Source organism: Dermacentor andersoni, chromosome 2 (genome assembly GCF_023375885.2).
Source record: "Dermacentor andersoni chromosome 2, qqDerAnde1_hic_scaffold, whole genome shotgun sequence".
NCBI classification, from domain to species: Eukaryota; Metazoa; Arthropoda; class Arachnida; order Ixodida; family Ixodidae; genus Dermacentor; species Dermacentor andersoni.
This window is the reverse complement of record NC_092815.1, coordinates 240,215,600-240,237,582: the sequence shown is the minus strand read 5'-3', so window position 1 is coordinate 240,237,582 and position 21,983 is coordinate 240,215,600. Positions and strand designations below refer to the sequence as shown.

Genomic DNA, 21,983 nt, shown 5'->3' with positions numbered 1-21,983 from the left:
AAAAAAAAAAAAAAAACATCCGTGCACTTTATCTATGCTAAGACAACAGCTATCACAGCTTGTTTCTAACTAACATCAAACGCGACGTGTTACTTCGTCCGTGGCGCGGCAGATAAGGAACTAGCTCGATCACGATGTTTTTCGTTCTTTCCTTTATTTCGTTCTGGTTAACTCAGAATGAGCCTGTTCGAGAGCGCAGCTTTATGATGCCGGTGCGAGCGCAGTCACGTGGTATTCTCCATATTTCGCGGGGTTAAAGGGACACGAAAGGTTAATATTAAGTCAACGTGGACTTTGAAATACTATCCCAGAAACCTCGAAACGCTTGTTTCGTGCAAAGAGACTTATTTTAAGAAAAATGCGTTTTGGAGCGTCCGCGTACCTCTGTTCAAATCCCCCGCCCACCAATCGAGGAGTGGTGACGTCATGGTCTCATAGTGACGTTGAGCCATCAGTGAGTAAAACGGCGCCCGCAGACGGTGCTACGGCTTTTCTGCGCAAAACGCAAACGTTCGGCCAGAAACAGAACCAAGACAGAGCCGACAGCAGCGCGAAAGCGGAACTATGGTGGCTAGCGGAAGGGAAAGCGCGCGACGATAACCTGGTTCTTTATTTTATGACGCCAACTTTGACGCTCGTAGCAATGGACGACCCTGACAACGACACATTGGCTCGTGATGCTGGGCTCGACTTCAGCGATATAAGCACTGATGAACGTGACCTCCTGCTGAGGGCTCGCGCTGCCGGCGTCGTTGCGTACTACTACGACGGCAACTATATGTCATGGCTGTACATATTCGCACATTGTAGCTTTTCCTTCGTGAAAACCAAATGCCGCACTCACCGCCCCGTCTTCGACCTGCAGTTCTTGCGCTTCGGAGAATGCAGGCAAGACCGACGTAACAGCGCTACGGGAAAGCATTGCTTTGAAAGGCACTCCACACGACTTCAGTAAGTCGGCGTTGGACTCGTAATCCTCTGGACAAAAGTACAGCGCGCACACTATGCGATTTTTCGGCTCTTTGCCAACGCGCTGTCGTAGAGGTACGGCACTTAACCACTTCGAACGGAGAGGTTCACTCGTTGGCACACAGTGATAAGTAACGTTGGATTCGCCGCTGCAACTGCCCTTGGCCAACTTCCGCGGGCCGTTCGCGCATCCCACGACATCACATGGATGTGGCATTCTCGCTTTGTTGTTCCAAATGCAAGTTTCGCGAGCCAGCAGAACCAGCGCAGCACGAAGCGATAACCAAACAGAAACTCCAAAGCGCGCGCGGCGCAGAGTCGAGCGAAAACGAAACCTTTTGACCACCCATACTTGTGAAGGGTAACGTCAAAATGTTATTTTTTCTTAGAATCGAACAGAAGTAGACAAGTATCATTTCCTTCCCTCTTATAACCTAATGAAATGATTTTTTAAATACCAGTAGTTGAGTACTAGTGACATAAATTATGATGAAGAGTACCTTCGTCATCGGGCTAGTACCGGAATGTCGCTGGGGGTCTCAAATCGTGCCATGCATTTACCTCAATTTCTCGGAAACTAAAGCTCTGTTCGCGATTATATTGACGCCTTAGACGTTCTAGAGCATTGCTTTATTACTTTAACTCGACTTCACAGTAACCTTTAGTGTCCCTTTAATTTATCAGTCGGAAAAAATTAGTACGTCGCTGAAAATACCGCAGTTAGGTGTCCCTTGGATGTGCCCAGAAATGCTTCATTGATACTTTGATATTTAAGATAGTACGTCTCGAGTTAGATAATTACAATTACCTAATTAAATCTCAGTAACGAAATAATTACTGGGAGCTACATAACTGTGCTGGAAACAATATGCACTAGGTTTTCTTCGAGTACCGCATTGTTGTTCTTTTAAATCTTGGTGCTTGATAGTTAATTGGGAAACCCTGTATATATTTATGACCACTGCATGCAAGTGATGATGTTTCCATTCCTAATAAACGTTGTAAATTACTAGAAGTTTCTTTTTCATGAGTTCTTAGCATCGCTTGCTGGAAAGAGAAGCAATACTCAGACACATAGCATTCGCGTACATTCCACGCGCCGTTGATAGAAGAGTGTGCCGAAGGGGTCGCTGAAGTTTACAGCATTGCCATTTGTTGGGCGTGTTGGTAAATTGACAACGCAAAGCCGGGTTGCCTTCCTTCGAATCATGTTTAGTACACAGGTACGTGGTTAAAGCTGTCAGGTACGTTGATTACTATCTAGTCCTTTTCGAACCAGACGCACGCTCTACTGTAAATAAGCATTACGAAGTTTTTTCTGCTGGCCTTAGCCCACTTATTCTCACGCTTGAAGAACCGACTGATAACGTGCAACGCTTCTTAGATATTCAGCTCCAGTTTATGGAACGGAACACGTGTTGGGAGCACAAACCTAAGCCCCTGTTGCCGTATCGGTCCGCCCACTCGAAGCTGGTCAAGAGGAGCATTGCCAATGTGTGCTTTGGAAATGCCACCATAAGATCTATACGAGCCTTATGGATCAGTCGGGAAGGTTATCAGCAGAAGGGTTTCCGGAGTCAGAGCAGGCTTCGATCGTAGAGGGGCTGCTAAAAAGATGCGGGTCAGACAGCACAACTCGGGACGAGCCAGATCAAAGGACAGAACGAAGAAGGGAGGTAGCGGTGGTGCCCTATCTGCATAGTCCTAAGAAAATGGCTAGCCGGGTGGACACAAAAGTGGCCTTTTCAGCGCCTGAAAAACTTGAGAAATATGTCGGTTAACAGACCCGTACCGTAAGCCAGCTGTCGGATGCTCTACGAATCACCGTAAAGCACCAGTGGGTCACGTAGTATACCTGTTGTTTATGAGCTTCCTCTGTCCTGTGGGAAAAATACATCGGACAGAAGGGGAGGTGTCTTAATGACCGGTCACGAAAACATAGTCTAACGTGAGAAATGAGCAATACGGTCACCTGTCAACTCCGTGAAGCCTTAGCTAATATTGTATATACAGGCGCCATTTAAACACTCATGTAACCAACTGTCTTTGTCTTCTTTTTGTATTTACCACTCTGTAATGCCCTTGGCCCTGAGGGGTATAATAAATGAAAATGAAATGAAAAAAACTCACTGTCAGGGATACGGCTGTGCGCCGGTGTACGGGTCCTGCCGTGTTCTTGCGAAGTACAAAGATAAAGATATGCGAGAGATTACTAAGGCTCAGGTTATCTGTAGGAATAGTGATACACGTGTTAGTGCCTCTTCGGTCGACTTGTTAGATAAGGAGACGGCTTTTTGGATGGTTAAAATTTGGATGAGGCGGCGCCACGGTGCATGGGTTAATAGGCAGCTGTTTCCTGAAAATCAAGTTGTTGAAGTTAGCGCAATGTGGTGTCGTCTCCCTTCTGTCCTTGTTCGCTGGTGCTAAATATGCTTTCAATGAAGTTTACAGGTCTTTCTTTTTTTTTTCATGGTCAAAAAAAAGCCCGAAAAGCAATTAGAAGAGGTGAACATACAGTAACATATTCATTCTCTAGGCATAGGCTATTCACATGTTTAGGAATAGCTGTTAACTGCCTACGTCCTTCTCATTCAAAAATGTAATAAACCTTGCCCCGTGTATATATTTAAATATACCGCGTATGTGTATGATTTTTACAGTGGAAATTTAAAACAATGTTGAAGTGAGAAAATATGGACGAGGCAGCCGCCGCTGGTGCTTCCAATTTGCTTGTCCTCCTATTGTCAGGATTTTCAGAAATAAAGCGAAAGTATGAATTCAATAACGTACACGTCCGCGCCAACAATGATGCAGTAAGCTGTTAGCCAAAATAATATTTGAAGTGAAAAGATCGAGGCAAGTCAAAAGAAACTTCAAATGATGCGAGTGACAAAACTCTGGTATTCACACTTTAGGGGGGGGGGGGGGGGGCTAGACTTCGGCATAGCGGGGGTGGGGGAGTTCTGCGCCCTCCCGGTAAACTCCGCAGGTGGGGGGGGGGGGGGGGGGGGGGGGCGGAAGGGCCCGTTCATAATGGGCGCCTACGAACGAAGTCACAGAGAGCGCTGCTCATGGCGGGCATGTGTGTCCGTCTTCTGGGCAATCCTTCTGAGGTCACCATCAGCCAATGTCCATGCACTGCCGGGCGAAGGCCTCTCCCAGCGATCTCCAGTTTCCCGTGTCTCTATTGCGCTAGCTGATTCCAACTTGCGCCTGCGAATTTACTAATTTCATCACCCCGGCGAATTTTCTACCGTCCTCGACTGCGCTTCCCTTCCCCTTAGCACCCATTCTGTAGCTCTGATGGTCCACCGGTTATCTGCCCTACGCATTACATGGCATGCCCAACTACCGTGTTTTTTTTTTCTTTCTTAATCTCACCTCGAAAATCGTCTGCCCCCATTTGCTCTTTGATCCACACCGCTCTTTTCGTGTCTCTTAACTTTAGGTCACACATTTTTCGTTCCATCGCTCTTTGCGCAGTCCTTAACGTGTCCCCGAGCTTCTTTGTCAACCTCCAAGTTTCTGCCCAATATGTTGGCACCGGTAGAATGCATTGATTGTACACCTTTTTTTTTCAATGATAGTGGTAAGTCTCCGGTCAGGATCTGACAATGTCTGCCATATGCACTCCAATCCGTTTTTATTCTGTAAATTTCATTCTCATGATCAGGGTCCCCTGCGAGTAACTGACCTAAATAAACGTTCTCTCTCTCTCTCTCTCTCTCTCTCTCTATATATATATATATATATATATATATATATATATATATATATATATATGTATATATATATATATGAACGAGAAAAAGCGGGTTAACCGAGGGGCCCGATTTTTCTTAGTCATATCATGAGAAGCCAACAAACACTGACACCAAGGACAACATAGGGGAAATTACTTGTGCTTAATAATTGAAATAAAGAAACGATAAATTAGTGGAAATTAAAGTGGTTGAAAAAACAACTTGCCGCAGGTGGGAACCGAACCGAAGGTTGTGGGTTCGGTTCCCACCTGCGGCAAGTTGTTTTTTCAACCACTTTAATTTCCACTAAAAAACAACTTGCCGCAGGTGGGAACCGAACCGAAGGTTGTGGGTTCGGTTCCCACCTGCGGCAAGTTGTTTTTTCAACCACTTTAATTTCCACTAATTTATCGTTTCTTTATTTCAATTATTAAGCACAAGTAATTTCCCCTATGTTGTCCTTGGTGTCAGTGTTTGTTGGCTTCTCATGATAAGACTGTATTTATGAACATTACCCTTTTTTCTGCATATTAATTACCCTGCTCTCGACACTTTCTGGGTCAAGTCTTCAATCATCTGTTGCAATTCATACCCTGGTAAACAGGACAATGCCAGCTGCTAACCGAATGTTGTTGAGATATTCGACGTTGATCCTCCCTCCTAAGCCTTCCCAATTAGCTTGAATACTTCTAAGCACGCATTGAATAGCATTGGAATAGTATTGTTCTGAGATAGTGTGACTGAATAACTTGAGGAGCAAATTTATAGCGGCGCCTTCAGTTCCTATTTCCATCGTGCTTACGTTGCCTCTGGTTACAGGCACGTATATGAATGCTGGCCTCGGCACAACACTCAGTCGACGGCATCAGTTATCTGTGTCGCTTGATGATACGCAATTCTGAAGGGATTCGGAGTTCCACAGCTGAAGTGCTTCCAACAGTGAATGACAGCCTACAGATTGTGCATGTCGTGCCGTGTAGCCCAACGTACAGCGCTCGATCGGGTTCCCCGTGTGGGTTCCCACCGTTCAGGCGGCCGGCGCCTCATATCAGTCGGCATGTGGAGTCAGCATTCCAGTAAGCACGCCACGGATTAGGGTTCGTGTACGACACTCAATTAGCAACAATGCATTTCTCAATTGTAACGGTGCAAGCAGCCGTTGCTGTGCTAACGGAGTGTTGCTATTCTATACCGCTTGTCGTAGTTGCCTGTGTCAGCTACACCACATATTGCCGCGTATACAACGATATTTGACCTCCTCGACATCGTTGTGCACTACGCACTACGAATTAACTCTCAATGTTGGATGCGATGCTTCTAAACTAGCGCATATATACCGCGGGCGACGCACCACGTGTTTTGCGTGAGTGACGTACCCTGTCTGTAATAAAGGCGGAGCGGTTAGTAGGTCTTTCTGTCAAATGTCGACTCTGGCTACACGTACGTTTAATTTCAATGTACTGTCCGTTTCTTCGTGCCGCTGTCAAACTCGAGCTTCTGTAAATCAGGGCCGCACTTTTTTGTAATCCGTTCAAGCAAACACGTACGATGTGACACATTTTCTCCACGCTTGCCGGCTTCAATGCCTTCCTGAACGCTGTGCAGAGCGTCTTCGGAGAGTGAAAACTGCTTAAAACTGAACAGACGAAAGACAACAAAATACGCGGCCAATCTGGGAACATCCGCCAACGTGTGTGGCTTTGATCGGCATGTAGCTCGACGCTAAGGTGCAACACAGGAGCGCGGGGCGACTTTGACGATGATGCCAGCGCGGTGGTACGCACGAACTTGAGCGAAACAAGTGATCATACCAGAACTTTTCGATACGAGCGCAGCTATACGATCCGTCCAAACGCGCACGTCAAGGCACGTTCTTAATTGGCTAGCGATTGGACGCTTCACTGGTTGCGAACAGTGGGCTGTCTCGTTCGACGGGGTCCAGCGCATCCGCGGCATGTATGAGACAGCGTTTACTGGAGATTTCGAACCCTGCACCAGGGCGAGCGGCGGGTTTCACAGCACAGCACTGCAGCTCCCGACGCCTCCGCCGGCCCGCGAGGAACAGCTGCGCGCATCTCGGGCATCATTTGATAGCGCTCGCTCCGTGCCCACAGCATCGAGAAACGCACGACGCCCCACGCATTGTGGAAACGGCCGGGGGCGTCGACGAACGGAATGGTTGCGGGTGCTTACCCGAACTTCCAGGGCGCTGATCGGAGACTCCGCTAGAAAACTGCGGACGGCGGCCAAAGCTGCCGCATCGGTGTATCACTCCGTGGAACAACTGCATTCAGTCGTAGCCGGCACTCCGCTAACCGGGATCGCGGCGTGTTCGTCGAAACCAACCAGATGCACACTCACATTTCATGTCCGGCACTTAGAACGGCAGGTATAAACGCAACGTTTGCCACACGCGATAGACAGCGACGTTCGCTACACAGCGCTTTCTCTTGGGACGGTAGACGACGCCGACAGACCCAAGTCCCAGGGCCAGCGGCGCGCGCGCGCAGCCTCACGCAAGCGCAACCGCTGCGTTCGCGAACAGAGCCGTAGTCGACTGCCTGTGAGGCCTGTCCTGCCACCTAGTACCCAAAACAACGACTACAAAGGGCGAAAAACCAGAAAAACACTCAACCACTCAACATTTGGATGGCTCATTTTAAATCCGTTGAGCCATAAGTAAACTGCTAAGCGCTGTAGTTTATTTTTTATTTTAATAATGCTTTAAACAAAGAGTTTTGTACAATAATTATTTTAATTCCACTTCATAGGCAGGCTGTAAAGGGTAACCAAATGTTCACTCGCTCTCTGGCAACGTTGGCTGTGCTTTTTCCTCATGGCTTCTGCGGTGTGTATGGTGTGTGTAGGTGTGTGCGTAGTATGCGGATGGTGATCAGCAGCTGCCGTGTTTCGGAAGCCGGCGTGGTGTGTACGTGATTATTACGTTCCTAATGCGGTGATCAGGGTGCCTTGGCTTCGCCGTGGTAGTTCTTTACGTGGCTGTGCTGAAGTTGGCGTCGTCCGAGCTCTTCGTATTCGCCTGTGGCGTCATCAAGGCCTTAGGTGAGCACACTGACCTCGCCACTACGCTCTGACCGGGACCTGCGGACAAGTCGCTCGGCCGTTCGGCAGTAAAGGGAAGGTGAAAGTGCACTCCTTCGAGGTCGTTCCTTACGTGCTTGGCTTGCTCGATCGGTGTGAAAAACCTCACTCCGACGCTTGACCAGAGCATAAAACTAAAGCCGAGCGGGTTAGCGCTTATGCAACAATACCTTTCCTGGGATATTGTTCTCTGATGCGACTACTTATGCCAAGCTTGATATGGAATTTCTGGCCCCGAAGTGGTTGAAAATTTGGAATTTATAATAAGCTATCCGTGGAAAAAGTTCTGCACGTAGTGATCGCGTCTAGAGTAAATATGGTAGTAAAATTATCTTTGGACTAAATTGGGGGGCAACTTGCTGAATCATGCACTCTGACCTCAGTTGACTTCAACAAAACAGCTGCTTTTCAGCGCACTAGCGAATCATAACTTGACAGATGGCCGTCGGCATAGTGGCGTTTGTTATGGATATCACCCGAAGTGCGAAGTGCTGTACTTCCCATGACCTATTTCACACATGCCATCTGTTGATATGATATATCGATAAAAGTTGGCGATATATACGTCCAAAAACTACAATCATGGGCCATTTTATCATTTTCAGGGCACAGAACACAGATTTAAAGAGAGAAGAAAAAAAACTGCCATTTGCTCGTGTAGGCATTAGTTGGTTGGTGGTTTTGGTTGGTGCTATTGTATGCTCTTTCCGCCTCTTACGTTGTTACCTACGTTGTTGGCTCTTCATTTAAGCGCCATTCAAACATTCTAGTTCATATAAAATTACAGCATCGGTTCCAACCTGTGTTCCCTGTTGGATGTCACCATAATCGCATCCGATAACTCGTGAGCAGTTCCTCACTTATAATATAGCTGCGAGCCCCATGTGGGCATTGAACAGCCGTTCAGATGTGAGATGTAATGAGCAGCAGTTTGTCACGATATATGCAGGCGAAGAAGTGAAACAACAACAGAGACCGCATGGGGCAGGTGTAGTGTCGTGCTACGTGTTTCAGTGCATTACATTCATCACAATGTACACCATGAACGCCAGCCAATTTGCGCAGTTGTAGGCTTTGCTGCAGCAGTTTTACCAACTGGAAATAAGCTGAAATCAAGAGTTTGACGAAATCTCGTCTGACCAAGAAATAATGGCATAACAGGAAGAAAAACATAACACCGACCAAAATGGGGTTGTCTAAAAATACTTAAATGTTATGGCTTCCACACGGAAGCCTTGTTTGCTGGCTCAGTCAACAAGGCTTCCATGTGGAAGCCAAAACATTTAAGAATTTCTAGACAACCCCATTTTCGTCAGCATTCTGTTTTTCTTCCTAATATTGAAATAAGCTTCATGCACACCTTTAAGTGCATAGTTTACTCGAGCGGTGCTGCCTGACTGCATTTATAATGCAGTTTTTTTAATCGTCTTTTGGTGGTCTGTGCCGCTCCACCATTAGACCTACACAGACAACCGCTTTGAACTAAATTGGGATCTGCCTGATGTCTTCGCTTCTATTCCTTCCTGACAAGACTGTAACTGTCGTTTCAGGGCGTTCTACTGCTGCAGGCTGAAACCCACAAGGTCTGTGACACAAGGTGGGTCATCATGAAGGCAGTCGTGTACCTCCTGGTGCTTGGACTGCTAGCGGGAGCAACTGCAGCTCGTGTTGCTGAGGAGGACAACGAGTTTGCCGAGTTTGAGGAGTTCGATGACGAAGAGGCACCGCCTGCATCTCAGCGACCTGATGCACCCCCACCAGCTGCTGCAGACGATGAGGAAGAAGCTCGAGTTGAGGTATTTGCATCTGCACAAGTACTAGTTGCTCTGGCCATAAAGCCAGTGCATTGGAATCTGTCAAGTGAGGTCTCAAATTCAGCTCACGGGCTGTAGTATAGTATAAAGGACCAAGCTTCAAGAAATAGGGCAAGGAGCAGATGTTGGTTACCTTGCTTTCAGTGTGAAATGAGGACTCTTTATTGCTTCAAAAGGCACTTATGATTAACAGAGAAAAGCAGTAGCATGTAAGAGGCAGTGATGGCTTGTGTTCATGCTTCTCCCTCTCACGATGCATGAGAGTGTGATAGTATTCACACTTTGTGGGGACTGCAAACCCTGGGGTCATTGAATTCGTGGGCTCTTGCTGTTTGCATTTAGCCACTTGGCCCCCCTTTTCAGCTCTCACATTGAACTCCCATGTGTTAGGCACAATGGGGATGCTTCGTAGAAGACTGATAATTTTAACGGCGTTTTTGGTTTGTGAAAATAAGATATACTGCAACAGAGGCCGTGAGATGTCTACGTTGCATTGCTTGCTTCGTCTATTTGTGTGGCTGCTGGAGAGAAGGATGCACAGGAAAACTACAGCTTTAAATATCTTCCTGGAAAACAAGAAAAAAACTTTGTTTAGCTTAAGCTTTACCTTCAGCTGCTGTACACCTAGATGTGTGCAGCAGCTTTTTTATCAAGAACAAAACATTGTCTAGAACATCCAAGTAAAACCTGAGGAATCAGTTGAACTCTTTGTCGCACTTTCATAGAATTTCAGGCCACTGTTCAGTGACCCTACGATATAATAGGAATAAGTAAGGTAAAACTTTTTGGCACTTGTAATTTCAGCAAGACATTATTTGTAAGTTCACCGCATATTTTGAGTCTTTCAAAATTGTAGCCTGGTAAGGCTGCTGTTGCTGAGCAGCATTATTATGGGGCAACTTCAAACTGGGTAATCTCGTACAGGTGCCATTTGTTGCAGAGGAGTCTCTAGAAGTGCTAGTTGCATTATATCGAGTTTGTTTCAACTGAAACTTTTTTAATGGTGTCTAATCTCATGCCCACAAGTCATTGTTGATGACTTAGTGGGGCTGAAGTTTTTAAGTGAGGTTTTACATCTTCAGTTAGGAGTTCTTAGTTCGGCTAGTTCACTCACGACAATTTGTACTAGGATAGTGCACAATTTTCTTTTTAAACAACAACTGCACAGGGATCACAGTTAGAGGCTGACTGTCAGCAAGTGTTTGTGGCATCAAAATTAATGGCTGCTAAATGTTGTTTAGTTTGATATCATTAATTTGACATAAGGCTGCAGGGGACACAATGAGTAGTTTGCAACATTGCCAACAAGAACATTGCCAGCAGATTACAGGAAAATTGGCGCGTTGTAGTGACTGAAGAACACTGTAGCAAAAACTGCATATTGTGAAATTACCTTATGTTGGGCGAACTTGGGCCCAGAAAAACAGGCTACCAATAGCAGCGAGCACAGTCGGCGATCTGCGGGTCGATCATCTCGGCTTTTACGTGACTCGCCAAAGGTTCCAGCATAATTGCTGGTGCCCGCGTACATTTCAGAAAGCACTACACAATTTGGATTGCAGGTACAGTGGTTTGGTGATAGTTGATAGAACTGTCGATAACATTAGAGAAACTTCGATATGTGCAGGTATGGCCTGCGCCGAGTGATTATGGTTAACATTTGTTATCCAGTGAAAAGCTCTCGCTGGATCAAGATGAGCAAGTACATTGTCAATATGAAGAAGAAAGTTGGTGCAGAAAAAAAACATGCAGCCATTGAAAGCAGCTAAGGGGTGACACGAAGCAAGTAATCACATTTCCGGCTGAAGAACATGCTTTTTTTAAGGTATGACAGTTTCAGGTTGGTTGACTATCCAAGAATGTGCGCGAAAATATTTATCCACATTAGTACATTGGAAAAGCTTGAACCAGTGTTTTTGTTTTGTTCACATGTCGGCGACGCTTTTGCAAATGAGATTGTTACCCACGGCCGGCGTGTTCAGATGCAAGAATAGACCTAACATGGCGTGGCTGCCATCTGCAGAAAGCTTGCTTTCTGTTCTTTGTTACGTGCCCTCTGTTCCAAGAAAGTGTTGCCCACTGTGATCGTGAGGAGAGCGAGCTCGATTTCATGCAGTGAGCGTTTGCCCGCAGGCTTGCTGGCGTTCCTTGCTATGCAGCCATAGAGGGCAAGGAGGAATGTCATGCACCTACCGATGCTCGCACTGATAACCATCATGCAAAATAGGTGAAGAAAGAAGCAACTCTCCTTTTTATGGCTCCGTCCCAAGGCGCTAACGAGGCTCAAGGGCCCTTTAGCTCAAATGTGGCTAGGGAGACATGGAAGCCTGATGCTGTTGCCACAGAATAGAAAATAATTGAGGAAGAAGACCCTTACGTATGGCTCCGGTGGTATTTTAGTGACCAGAATAAAATGGCACATTTCTAAACATTTGAGCCATTTTTCTAAGCTTACATTTAATTTCACAGAAGTTGGCATTATCAAAAACTATCATTTTTGTAATGGACAAAGCAGGCTTACTTGAAGGACATCTTCCGGGGTGAAATTTTGTGCAGAAGGCTACTGTGAACTCAAATTTTTATTTTTTGTTTCCTTTAATCATAAAATTAAGATTTTGAATGCAAGGTGAAAGTGAAATTCTAGTGGTTCCAATTGCGTTAATCTTTAAATAAAGAACTACTAAAATAGAAAAAAAGAATGCTAAGATTTGCTGCCATTTTAGAATGATAGTGTCTGTGATTACCGGTAATTGCATGAAAATTTCACTTAAAAATTTGAAAATTAGTCGCTTCACTAAAAAATTGCTCTACGATAATAAAATGTGACACCCGGAATCATATTATTGCTCTAAGCATCCCCTGTAATTTTCATTACAATTCAATCAATGGTTTAAACGTTCACTACACGGGTAGCGTCCCCCTTAGCCTCCTCTCATTGAGGGGCAAAGTTGGAAGCAAATATGCTAGAAAAATGCCCAGTGTAGAATAATTATGAATACGAAGGTTTGTAAGGATTGCTTCCTTTTTGTGCAGCTCTCTAAACAATAGTTTCAGGGACAAAAGAGAGTGAATAGAAGTTGGTGTAGCTACCATTTGGTACTCCTTTCTTGCGCTGGTAATTGCTGTGATGTGCGATGGCAGCAGAATGACGGAGTCAGTGAGAACGAATGTTAAGAGTTTATTAAATACGCTGGCAAGTGACGACAGATTGAATCACACTTAATCTTTCTGAAACTTCATTGGAGGAATAATTTTAGAAGTCAAAATGGTTGTAGAATGATTATGGATGGTTTCAGTGCTAGAAGTGAATGAATGTGAAGGTGTTAAAGAGATGATGCATGTTCGGGTTTTGGTCAATGTAAACTTTGGTGCGGCACTGTTTGTTGTGTACTCAATGTGCGTCTTCCGTGTGGCTGCAGGAAGAAGAGGAGTTTGACCACTTCCAGGATGAGGAAGAATTCGAGGGCCTCGACCAGGAGCGCCAGCCCAGCCGGCCGCAGGGCGACAAGCCACACTTGACCATTGCCAAGGTCTGTACTTGCCTTAACCTTTCAGTTCTCAATACTTTGTTGCTCATAGACCTTTACGTACACGTGACCGAATTACGCAAACATGCCATATTACACCTGCTATAAAGGAAAGCTATGAAAAGTTTAAGTACAGTAAAGTGCCTTTGCAACCAAATGCTTGGAACTTCCAAAACCCCTTTGTTGTGCACGTCACTTCGTTTTAACGATTGTGCGCTGTGCTGCTCACAATAGAGCAAGCTAATCACATTGAGCAAATAAAAATCTTGACATGAATTCAACAGATATTTATTGAAATCACTTTAAAATGTGCCAGCCCTATTACTACAGAGAGAATGGAACTGCTGGCGAGCGCCTACTGAAGTGTACACAATTTTGTGGACTATCGATTCGATCAGTGCAAAATTGCCTGCTGCCCCTGCAGAATTGGGTAGTGTGCTTGCGCCTGGTGTTCACAGAGTTTGCCAGTGTTGATTTCCATGGCTATTTCTTACACCTTGCTGTACTTAGCTACAGTGAAACCTCTTTAAACCATAGTAGAACGGAGCACAGAAAAAGTATACACTAAATGGTAGTACTGCTTAACCGAAATAGCATGAGATTGCCCACTTACCTGTCAAAATTGTAACTGAGAGAGAGTGCAACGAAAGGGCAAAACACGTGCAGTATTCATTCATTTTGCGCAACAAAAGTCTGTTATTTTCGTCGGATGCCACGGCGGCCTAGCAGTGACGACAGTGACCTCAAACTCCTTTAAGCTGAGAGTCAGCTTTTCCGCCAGCCCCCTCTTCTCTGTAAACACCCGTATGAGGCTGATGTAACACGCAGCTTTTGCCACTGTCGAGCCTGAATCAGCCGTGCTGTTGCTTTTCGTGTCGTCCTCATTACTGTCGTTAGGCGACACTTGGGCAATAACAGAGTCAATGATGGCGAAAAGTTGAACCTTGTAGCCGACACCTTTTCGCAGTCCGAGCAGCACTGCCGAGCACCTTCTTCTTCACATTCCAAATGCCACACACCGTAGTCAACAGTAGATCCCTCTCGCGTGCCAATGCCGACTTGGTGCCACGTTTGATAGCACGAACAATGTCCAATTTTCTTTTATGCGGAGCATCCAGTTTTTGTCTGTGCTTCGTCATGACACGAGTCCTAGCTTGCACGGTGCCACAACACAGGCCACCACCAGCCAGCCACAAGGTTCTCTGGCTCGTTGCCGAAATGATGTTGATGTGTGGTTTCGCCCTTACAAGCGCACATTGCGTTTGTGCTTGGAGGCCATTCAGTCCTCTGAAGCTCGTTCTTCTGACTGGCCGACCTACCACCATAATTGCGTTATGAAAAGTGCAAACAGTACATGTTAACCGATATGTACGCAATAAGGTAGTATGGTTTAGGCGGATACAAAACCGATTATGTTAAAAAGCCACTGAGTCGGGGATATCACTTTACTACTTTAAACCAAAACTACTGTTTAAAAGCAGCGATGGTTTAACGAGGTTTTATTGTATAGGCACCAGGCATGGGATGAGTTGGGACCGGTGGCGCCTTCATGCGGCAGCGCCGGAAATGTACCGTATTTACACGATTGTAAGTCGACTCGAATGTAAGTCGACCCCCCCATATCGCTTGACCGGAAAAAAAAAAAAGTCAGAGAGCATACCCGAGGGCGCATTCGATAACGAAAATTTATTAGTAGCTGACATGGTCACTGGACTACTCGTCTTTACTAGTGCTGCCATCGTCATCGTTGCTGCGGTCCCACAGCGCGTCGTGGTCCAGCGAAAGTTCAAATTCGGCAAACGACCGCACCAGGACATCTTGCAGAACAGCAGCCCACGCCAAATGCACCCAGCCACACGCAGCCGTCAGGGAGGCTCTTTTGACAGGTCCGGTTTGCGTAATTTCGCAGTCTTCTGCCACCAGCCACTCGTTGTACTCACGGCGGAGCAGAACCTTAAAATTAAGGCGAAGGTCCGGGCTTGTTTCATGACCACGTCGCACTTCACTGGCAGGGACCGATCACGCATTTCAGCGACGTACGCCGCAAGCTTAGCCTACAGCTCCGGAAAGTGTCCAGACTTCGGCACGTGGGAAATTTCTCACTTGCCGTCACACATTTCGCTTCGCTCGCACATCTCGCACCACCCGTTTAGAAACATCGAAATTGCGGTCCGCTGCGCAGTGATTTGTTTCTTCGGCGTAAAGGATGGCAGCCCTCTTAACGCTGCTGTGAACGAGTGCCGAACGATTAGTGGGCCTGGAGCACTCATGACGACTGGGGAAGCATAGAAGTAGCACGTAGCCGGCAGTCAAGTGGAACGCGTCAAACCAATACCAATGCCTTTAAACCACGACCGACTAGTAATAAAGCCGGTCGTGCTTTAACCAGAGAAAGAGAAACCCGCGCGCCGCCGTTCTGAGGGTGCCGCCGCAAATGGGAACAGCGGCGCTTCCATCAACTATCGACACCCCCCCATGAGTGTTGCATGCACTGTAAGACTCTCAAAAATTTTGAAAAACCCTTCCGAAAAGCGAACAAACACGCGGGATAGCGAAAAGATATGGGTAGGGCCATAGAGCAAACATAAAATTGTAACTACGTTGTAGCTCCCGTTGGTATCGCTTTTTTTGGCGGGGCCATGTTTCGGTTTCGATTGTAAGTCGACCCCCCAACTTCAGACTTTCAAATTTAAAAAAAGGGGTCGACTTACAATCGTGTAAATACGGTAATGGCATGTGATGGCGGGTCAAGCTCAACACATGCTGTTTGCATTTTCGAAATACCACGTAAAACCAAATCCGATCAAACATGTTGCATTCTTGGGTGCACGGAGAGCTACTGAAGCATGACTGAAACTGTTTAGGCCATTCACTTCAGTCATTTTTCATCACAGCCTTACCAGAGGAGTGGCTGAAAGACGGGATATGCATGGTCCATAGACAACAGTATGTACAGTACTCAGTAATTGAAACGCACATGGTCGCCGGTGCTTTATGCACCGACTGTTAAGTGCTGGGGACACCGAGTTGATGCATCTTAGTATACAGTAAAAGCGAGACTCTTTGTGACGCATTGTGGTTGCATTTGGCCCCTCAGCGATCACCTAGCGATCATCTGCGACAAAAAAAAATGAAAGAGAAACAATGGCAGCCGCGAGCTCCTACTATTGCATTTCAATCGGTGATCACTGTACATTTCCGTTGCTGCCTTGCATCTAATTCTGACATTAATGAAGGAGTCATTCATATGCAAGAGCTTTGTGTCCCACGCAAATTTCATGTCTTCGCCTCTGCAGGTGCAACAGCTCCCAAGCTTGGGCATCGAAGGCGAACACTCAGATTTTTAGTCGGCATTTTGCCGTCTTGTCAGTCTTCTTTTTAGGGTATATTCTCCTTCCTCGTGCTTCCCAACTCTGGTTGTTGCGTCCGGCACATGACCATTTGCTGTGCATCGATGGCGACCGCAAACAGAGCAGTGGGTTCACACTCGCTGCCACTGATGGCCTCCGTCACACTAAGTGGTGTGAAATAGACCATGACCAAATATTGGACTAGTTTCGAAGACATTAAGGGGAGACACGGCTTTCGTATCGCGAAAAATGACCAAAAAAATTAATTTTTTTAAAAGCACATATATCGTTTCTATAACTCTTTTTTTTATCGGATTCCGAAATATGAACGCTAAAAACGGCGTAGAAGTGCTCAAAAAAATTTGTGTAGCAGCCAGCGTGACAAAAAAATTCTGCGTAAATATAGAAAAAACGTCGTTTTTCAAGCCACGATATCCCCGCAACAGCGCAACCGAGTGCCGTCATTTTGCCTGTGTTGGAGAGTGCATTTCTCCGTCTTTAAATTTGCCGTGCCAGCCACCTTCTCCATTCAGAAGCAAGCGCACAAAAAGCAAATGATTCAAGGTCATTCTGAGGCCTCCGATTGACCACGCCCGTCATGTGGCCAATTAGAGCTTCGCCATTGGTCTCGTTGACGGTGCGCGTCTTCTGCTACTGCGCCGCCGCACGCAGGCCGCGCATCTCGCCGCGTAATGTTCGTCTGTATGTGCAGTGTATAGCTTCAGAAGCTTACATCTGATATCGCCTGTGACTCGCACGTCTGACAATCGCCTCACATTGTTTGTGAGCATGTATGGAGCGTAGTTTCGACAGCGGACTTCACCAGTGATAAGCGCCTCCTTGCATTTCAGCTCGCCAGGATTGCCAGTACTTGCGGAATGTAGCTGATTTGTGTTATAATATGCGCCTGTGTATGTATCGGCTTGTGGCCAGTGCGTTAGGAGCATAGTTTCGGAAGCTGGTTTGCATTGTGATACGCTATTCTGGGCATATCGGCTCAACGCATTCATCAGTACTTGCGGGACTTGGCCGACTTGTGTTGCGATATGTGGCTCTGGACATATCGGCTCACTGTCAGTGCGTGGGGAGCATAGCTTCGGCAGCTGGTTTGTGTTGTGATACGCTACTGTGGACATATCAGCTCGACGCATTCATCAGTGCTTGCGGGGCGTAGTTTCAGAAGTTTACTTATTGACCATGGGTCGGTGACTGCTGACGTACAAGACGGCTCATGCTTACGGCACTCGTAATCGAAAATTGCCGACGGTGAAAAAGACTGCTTCAAGGTCGCGTGGCAGAACTGTGCAGCATAGCACTGAAGTCACAGACGCGCAGCCGAGGACTCCACATGCGGGCAGGATGCGTACGCTTGCCAATGATGTCGTTCAGGAGCCGCCGCCGAGCACTTCACACGCGGGCAGAATACCTACTTGGGTCGACGATGTTGGGAAGTCGCTCTCTGGCACTTCTTACACGGGCGAAACATCTTGTGCGAGCAGCAGTGGCACCATTGAGCTTGTTGTGCCGCTTTCCACATCGTTGGGTGCATCCAGCGATCTTGCCTCGGATGGGTCCGATTATCGTCTCGGCACTTCGCACGATGTTGCTACGCCGTCTACAAGTACGGGCAGCACCATTCAAGCGTGCCTGGAGCCGCGTTTTGTATCGGCCGAAGCATCCCAGGAGATCGCCGCAAGAGTGCAAGCAAAACTAAGTTCGATGTGGGCGACTGCGTGGAAAATGGAACTGACAGGTGAAGGCAAGGTGCTTGCCAGTACGGAACAAGCGGAGGAATTTCTCATTGTTCAAATGACTGCCCTGAACTCGCTTCTTGGCAAATCTAAGTGCCAGCAGTGCTCCCAACCAGAACTTTCAGTTCAGCGGAGAACAAGACATTGATTAGCAGCGCAAATGGTACTGACGTGCACGTTATGCGCCGCTGTCGCGAAGGGTTGGTCATTGCCACGAAAGGAAGGTCACAAAATTTTTGATGTGAATGTGGGAGTTGCACAGGCTGTTAAAAGTATATTGGCACAGGGGCAATAACTTTGACCGATTTCTGGCCAATAATGAATGTCTCCCATAGAGGGTTGCATCATAAAACATTTCAGAGACATCTCAAGGCCGAGTTCAGACCTGCTAGTGAGACAGCTGCTGCCAATATGTTTTCTGATGCTGCGGTGGCAGTGCGCAATGTTTACCGGGAGATGGACCCTACCTTTAATAACAGCATGACAGTGGTTTGTGATGGGACATGGTTAACACGTGGCCATAAATCTCACATAGGTGTCGGCACTGTAATAGAATTTTTCACAGGACTGGTGCTCGACCGTGTGGTCCTATAAAACCGATGCCACGGTTGCATGCTTGGCCCTAAAGAAGAGGATGAAGGCTATGATGATTGGACAGGATCACACGTCTGCAAAAAAAAAAAAAAAACACACAGATGTGAACTCTGGCAGATTGTAGGTTGAAGCAGCATTGACTCTATTCAGGAGGTCCCTTAGCAAACATGGTTTGCAATATACAAATATTGTTTGTGATGGTGACAGTAGAACGTTTGTAGCACTCTGTCAGGACAAGACTTATGGATTTATTCCATTTACAAAGGAGGACTGCATTAATCATGTCAAGAAAAGGATGGGGACGGCTCTGCGTGCTCTGATCACAAAAGGCAAGAAAGGGCAACCTCTTGGAGGGAAAGGTGGCCTCACTCAAGATTTAGTAAATAAACTGACAAATTACTATGGCATGACTCTGCGTGACAATGACAATGTTCAAGACATGCAAAAGGCCGTGATGGCAGCATATCGTATAACATCTACCGATGAAGACTCCCATCATGGCCTTTGCCCGCAGATGCCCCAAAGTTGGTGCCAGCGTCAGACTGCAGAAGCAGAGAAGAAGCCTCCACCTCCTCACAAGTACCAGCTTGGAAAGCACGTTGCCGATGCATTGCTGCCTGTGTACCAACGCCTTTTTGACATGCAGCTCCTCAGCCGTTGCCTAGGGAAAAAAACCCAGAACGCTGCCGAAAGCCTTCATTCAGTCATGTGGTCGCTGCCGCCAAAAGATAAAAATGCATCATTGGTTGCGACAGAGACAGCTGTCCATGAGGCAGTCTGCAAATACAATGCTGGGGTATGCCATGCGTATGCTGAGTATTCTGCAACACTTGGACTGCAACCGGGACGACATACTCTTCGCAGAGCAGTGGAAAAGGATGTCTTGTGGAAAAAAAAGTCAAGCAAGGCACATCAAACCAAAGGCAGGGCACTCAAGAATCCGCGCACTGAAAAGGGCACAAAAGACTACAACCCCGGCGCCTTTTGATAATGTAAAATCTAAGGTCCAATTTTGAAAGCCTTTTTCTCAAAATGACTTTTCTTGCTTCCTGCTTTGCTTGTACCAATGATTTCTTCTTGACCCACTAGGTCTATTTCAGTTCTGTTTTTTTCCTTGTATTCCTGGATGTACTGTCCAGGGCATAACACTCTTGCTTTTGCAGTTTGACTTTACTACAATTAACGATTCGGCTACTTGCTCACAGCCTAAACGCCTGTGGTACAATCACCTCTTAAAAAAATGAGAACTAAAAAAAATATCATTGCTAATAAAGAAATCTAAGAATGTCACGACCTCAACGATTCATCTTAGAATGCACAGTGCTTTGCACAAGTGTTCTATCATATTTTTTAAGTGATTCAGGCTTGGAACAAGGCCAGAAGTAGAAAAATACTATACATGGAAAAGTTCTAAAGATATCTTTATGATATTTATACAGTAGTATCACAGAAACGTTGCTGATAAGTCTGCCAATTTTCATAAATGTCCACGAAGAAATAAGAAAGTTGTTATCGAACGCCACGTCCCCCCTTAAGAGTGGCGAAGTATTGCGGAGATAACAATTACAACGGACAGGGAACGGGAACTTACCTACACATGTGACGATCGGCGAAGCAGCTCATGAAACAGAAAAAGGGAGACTTACATCGCGCTTTCGTTTTTGTGCTCTTCCCTTATTTACATGATTGAATACACAACAGTGTTGACGTGAACAGCAAAATAACATCAGAAATATAACTGCTGGAGTTCGACGTCTTGGCCTGCCATGGTGAGCTCTGTTCACAGGGTGCATTTGCATCACGATTTGCACTAGTTTTCTACTTTGCCTATTACCTGATGCCATTAATGTGGTCTACCTCGTACAAGTGGCGACCGCTCTCAAAAGCATACACACGAAAATACGAATTCTACTACGTCAGACCTTAACTCTTCCCGTACTGCACCCATTGAGCATCGTTAACCCACTAATGATGGTATGAAACGCCGCTTTCGAGACCTTCCGTGCTGCCCACGGACACACTGTGCTATCGGACACGAAGAAGGAGAACTATATTTTTGCTTGCTAATCAGTTCGCTTTTCCCCCCCAGGCGATGATTTTTCGATGCACTCCGAAGTTTTTGCGATCGCCAAAGTAGAAACCAAAAATGGCCGCCCGCTATCAATAGTTTGATACACTGCTTTCGAGACCTTCCGTGCCGCTCAAGGACACTCTGCATCATAGGATATGAAGGAGAACTATATTCTTGTTTTCTAAGCAGCTCATTTTTTCGTGGTCAGGCGGTAATTTTTGAATGCACTCCGAAGTTTCACGATCGTGAAAGTACAAGGCAAAATGGCCACCTCCGGGAGCGGTGCGTACGCTTCAAAAGATCGCAGATCTCGCAATTCCGATGCGTCTGTGGCTTATTTTATTGATGGATTGAGCAGCAGTGAGTCTGAGGATGCTGCCTTTTCGTCGGACTTGGACTCTGAAAGCGACGACGACTCAAGCCAGCCCGGAACATTGGCGGCCATAGCCCGGCACACCAAACTGTAGTGCTCGCACTTAAATTTTTGTAGTGCAATAGCTGTTGAATAAAAAATTTAGATTTTTGGGGGGGATATTGCCTATTAGACGGAGATGCATTTTGTATATATCTTTTCTTTAAATATTTTTTTAGTAGATACAACCTTGTCTTTACAAACTTTGTTCAGTTTTATCACACAGCCTTGATACTGGCAATTTATATCTTTTTTATGACATACATCTCGTTAAAACTTTTAAGCATAAAAAGTGCATTCCTTCTGCCTTTTGTTTATGTGTTACACGAAATATTGAATGCAGTAGTTCCTTCAGAAAAAGAAATCTGGTGTAACCTACAAGAAACACTTATTGTCTCTATGGTAGAGAAGGAGCTAAAAGCCGTAGTGCGAAATCACTGGAAGTGCCATGAGTGCCTTCTTGCCATCGTCTGCTTCCCATGCCAGTGCTCTGACTTGTGCCATTCGTGGCGCTGCTCGCCAGTACGTAGCTGCCGCCGCACGATGGCCGCCCAATGCCTATACTGCCAAGCGGGCGCATATAGGTAGATAGCTCGAGTTCGTGTGTTTCAACTTTTGGTGCTTTTAAGAGACTGGGTTCTTTGAAACCA

At 46.2% G+C, this 21,983-nt stretch overlaps 2 protein-coding genes across 6 annotated transcripts in view; one reads left to right on the top strand and one right to left on the bottom strand.

Moving 5' to 3' along the window:
- The window catches only part of LOC126539898 (glycoprotein-N-acetylgalactosamine 3-beta-galactosyltransferase 1-like), a 166,537-nt gene extending 159,255 nt beyond the window's left edge, over window positions 1-7,282 (bottom strand). For all 5 annotated transcript variants that reach the window (XM_055075691.1, XM_055075695.1, XM_055075689.1 and 2 more), the window contains exon 1: window positions 6,906-7,282. The gene's annotated coding sequence lies outside the window, so the exon portion shown is untranslated. The remainder of the gene's footprint in view (window positions 1-6,905) is intronic.
- Window positions 7,283-7,535: 253 nt separating this feature from the next.
- LOC126539893 (PAT complex subunit CCDC47) overlaps window positions 7,536-21,983 on the top strand; it is an 84,554-nt gene continuing 70,106 nt past the window's right edge. Inside the window, exons 1-3 of the mRNA XM_050186705.3 lie at window positions 7,536-7,775; window positions 9,365-9,610; window positions 13,048-13,158. Of these exons, the coding sequence (XP_050042662.1) occupies window positions 9,422-9,610; window positions 13,048-13,158 (300 nt within the window). The 5' untranslated portion in view covers window positions 7,536-7,775; window positions 9,365-9,421. The remainder of the gene's footprint in view (window positions 7,776-9,364; window positions 9,611-13,047; window positions 13,159-21,983) is intronic.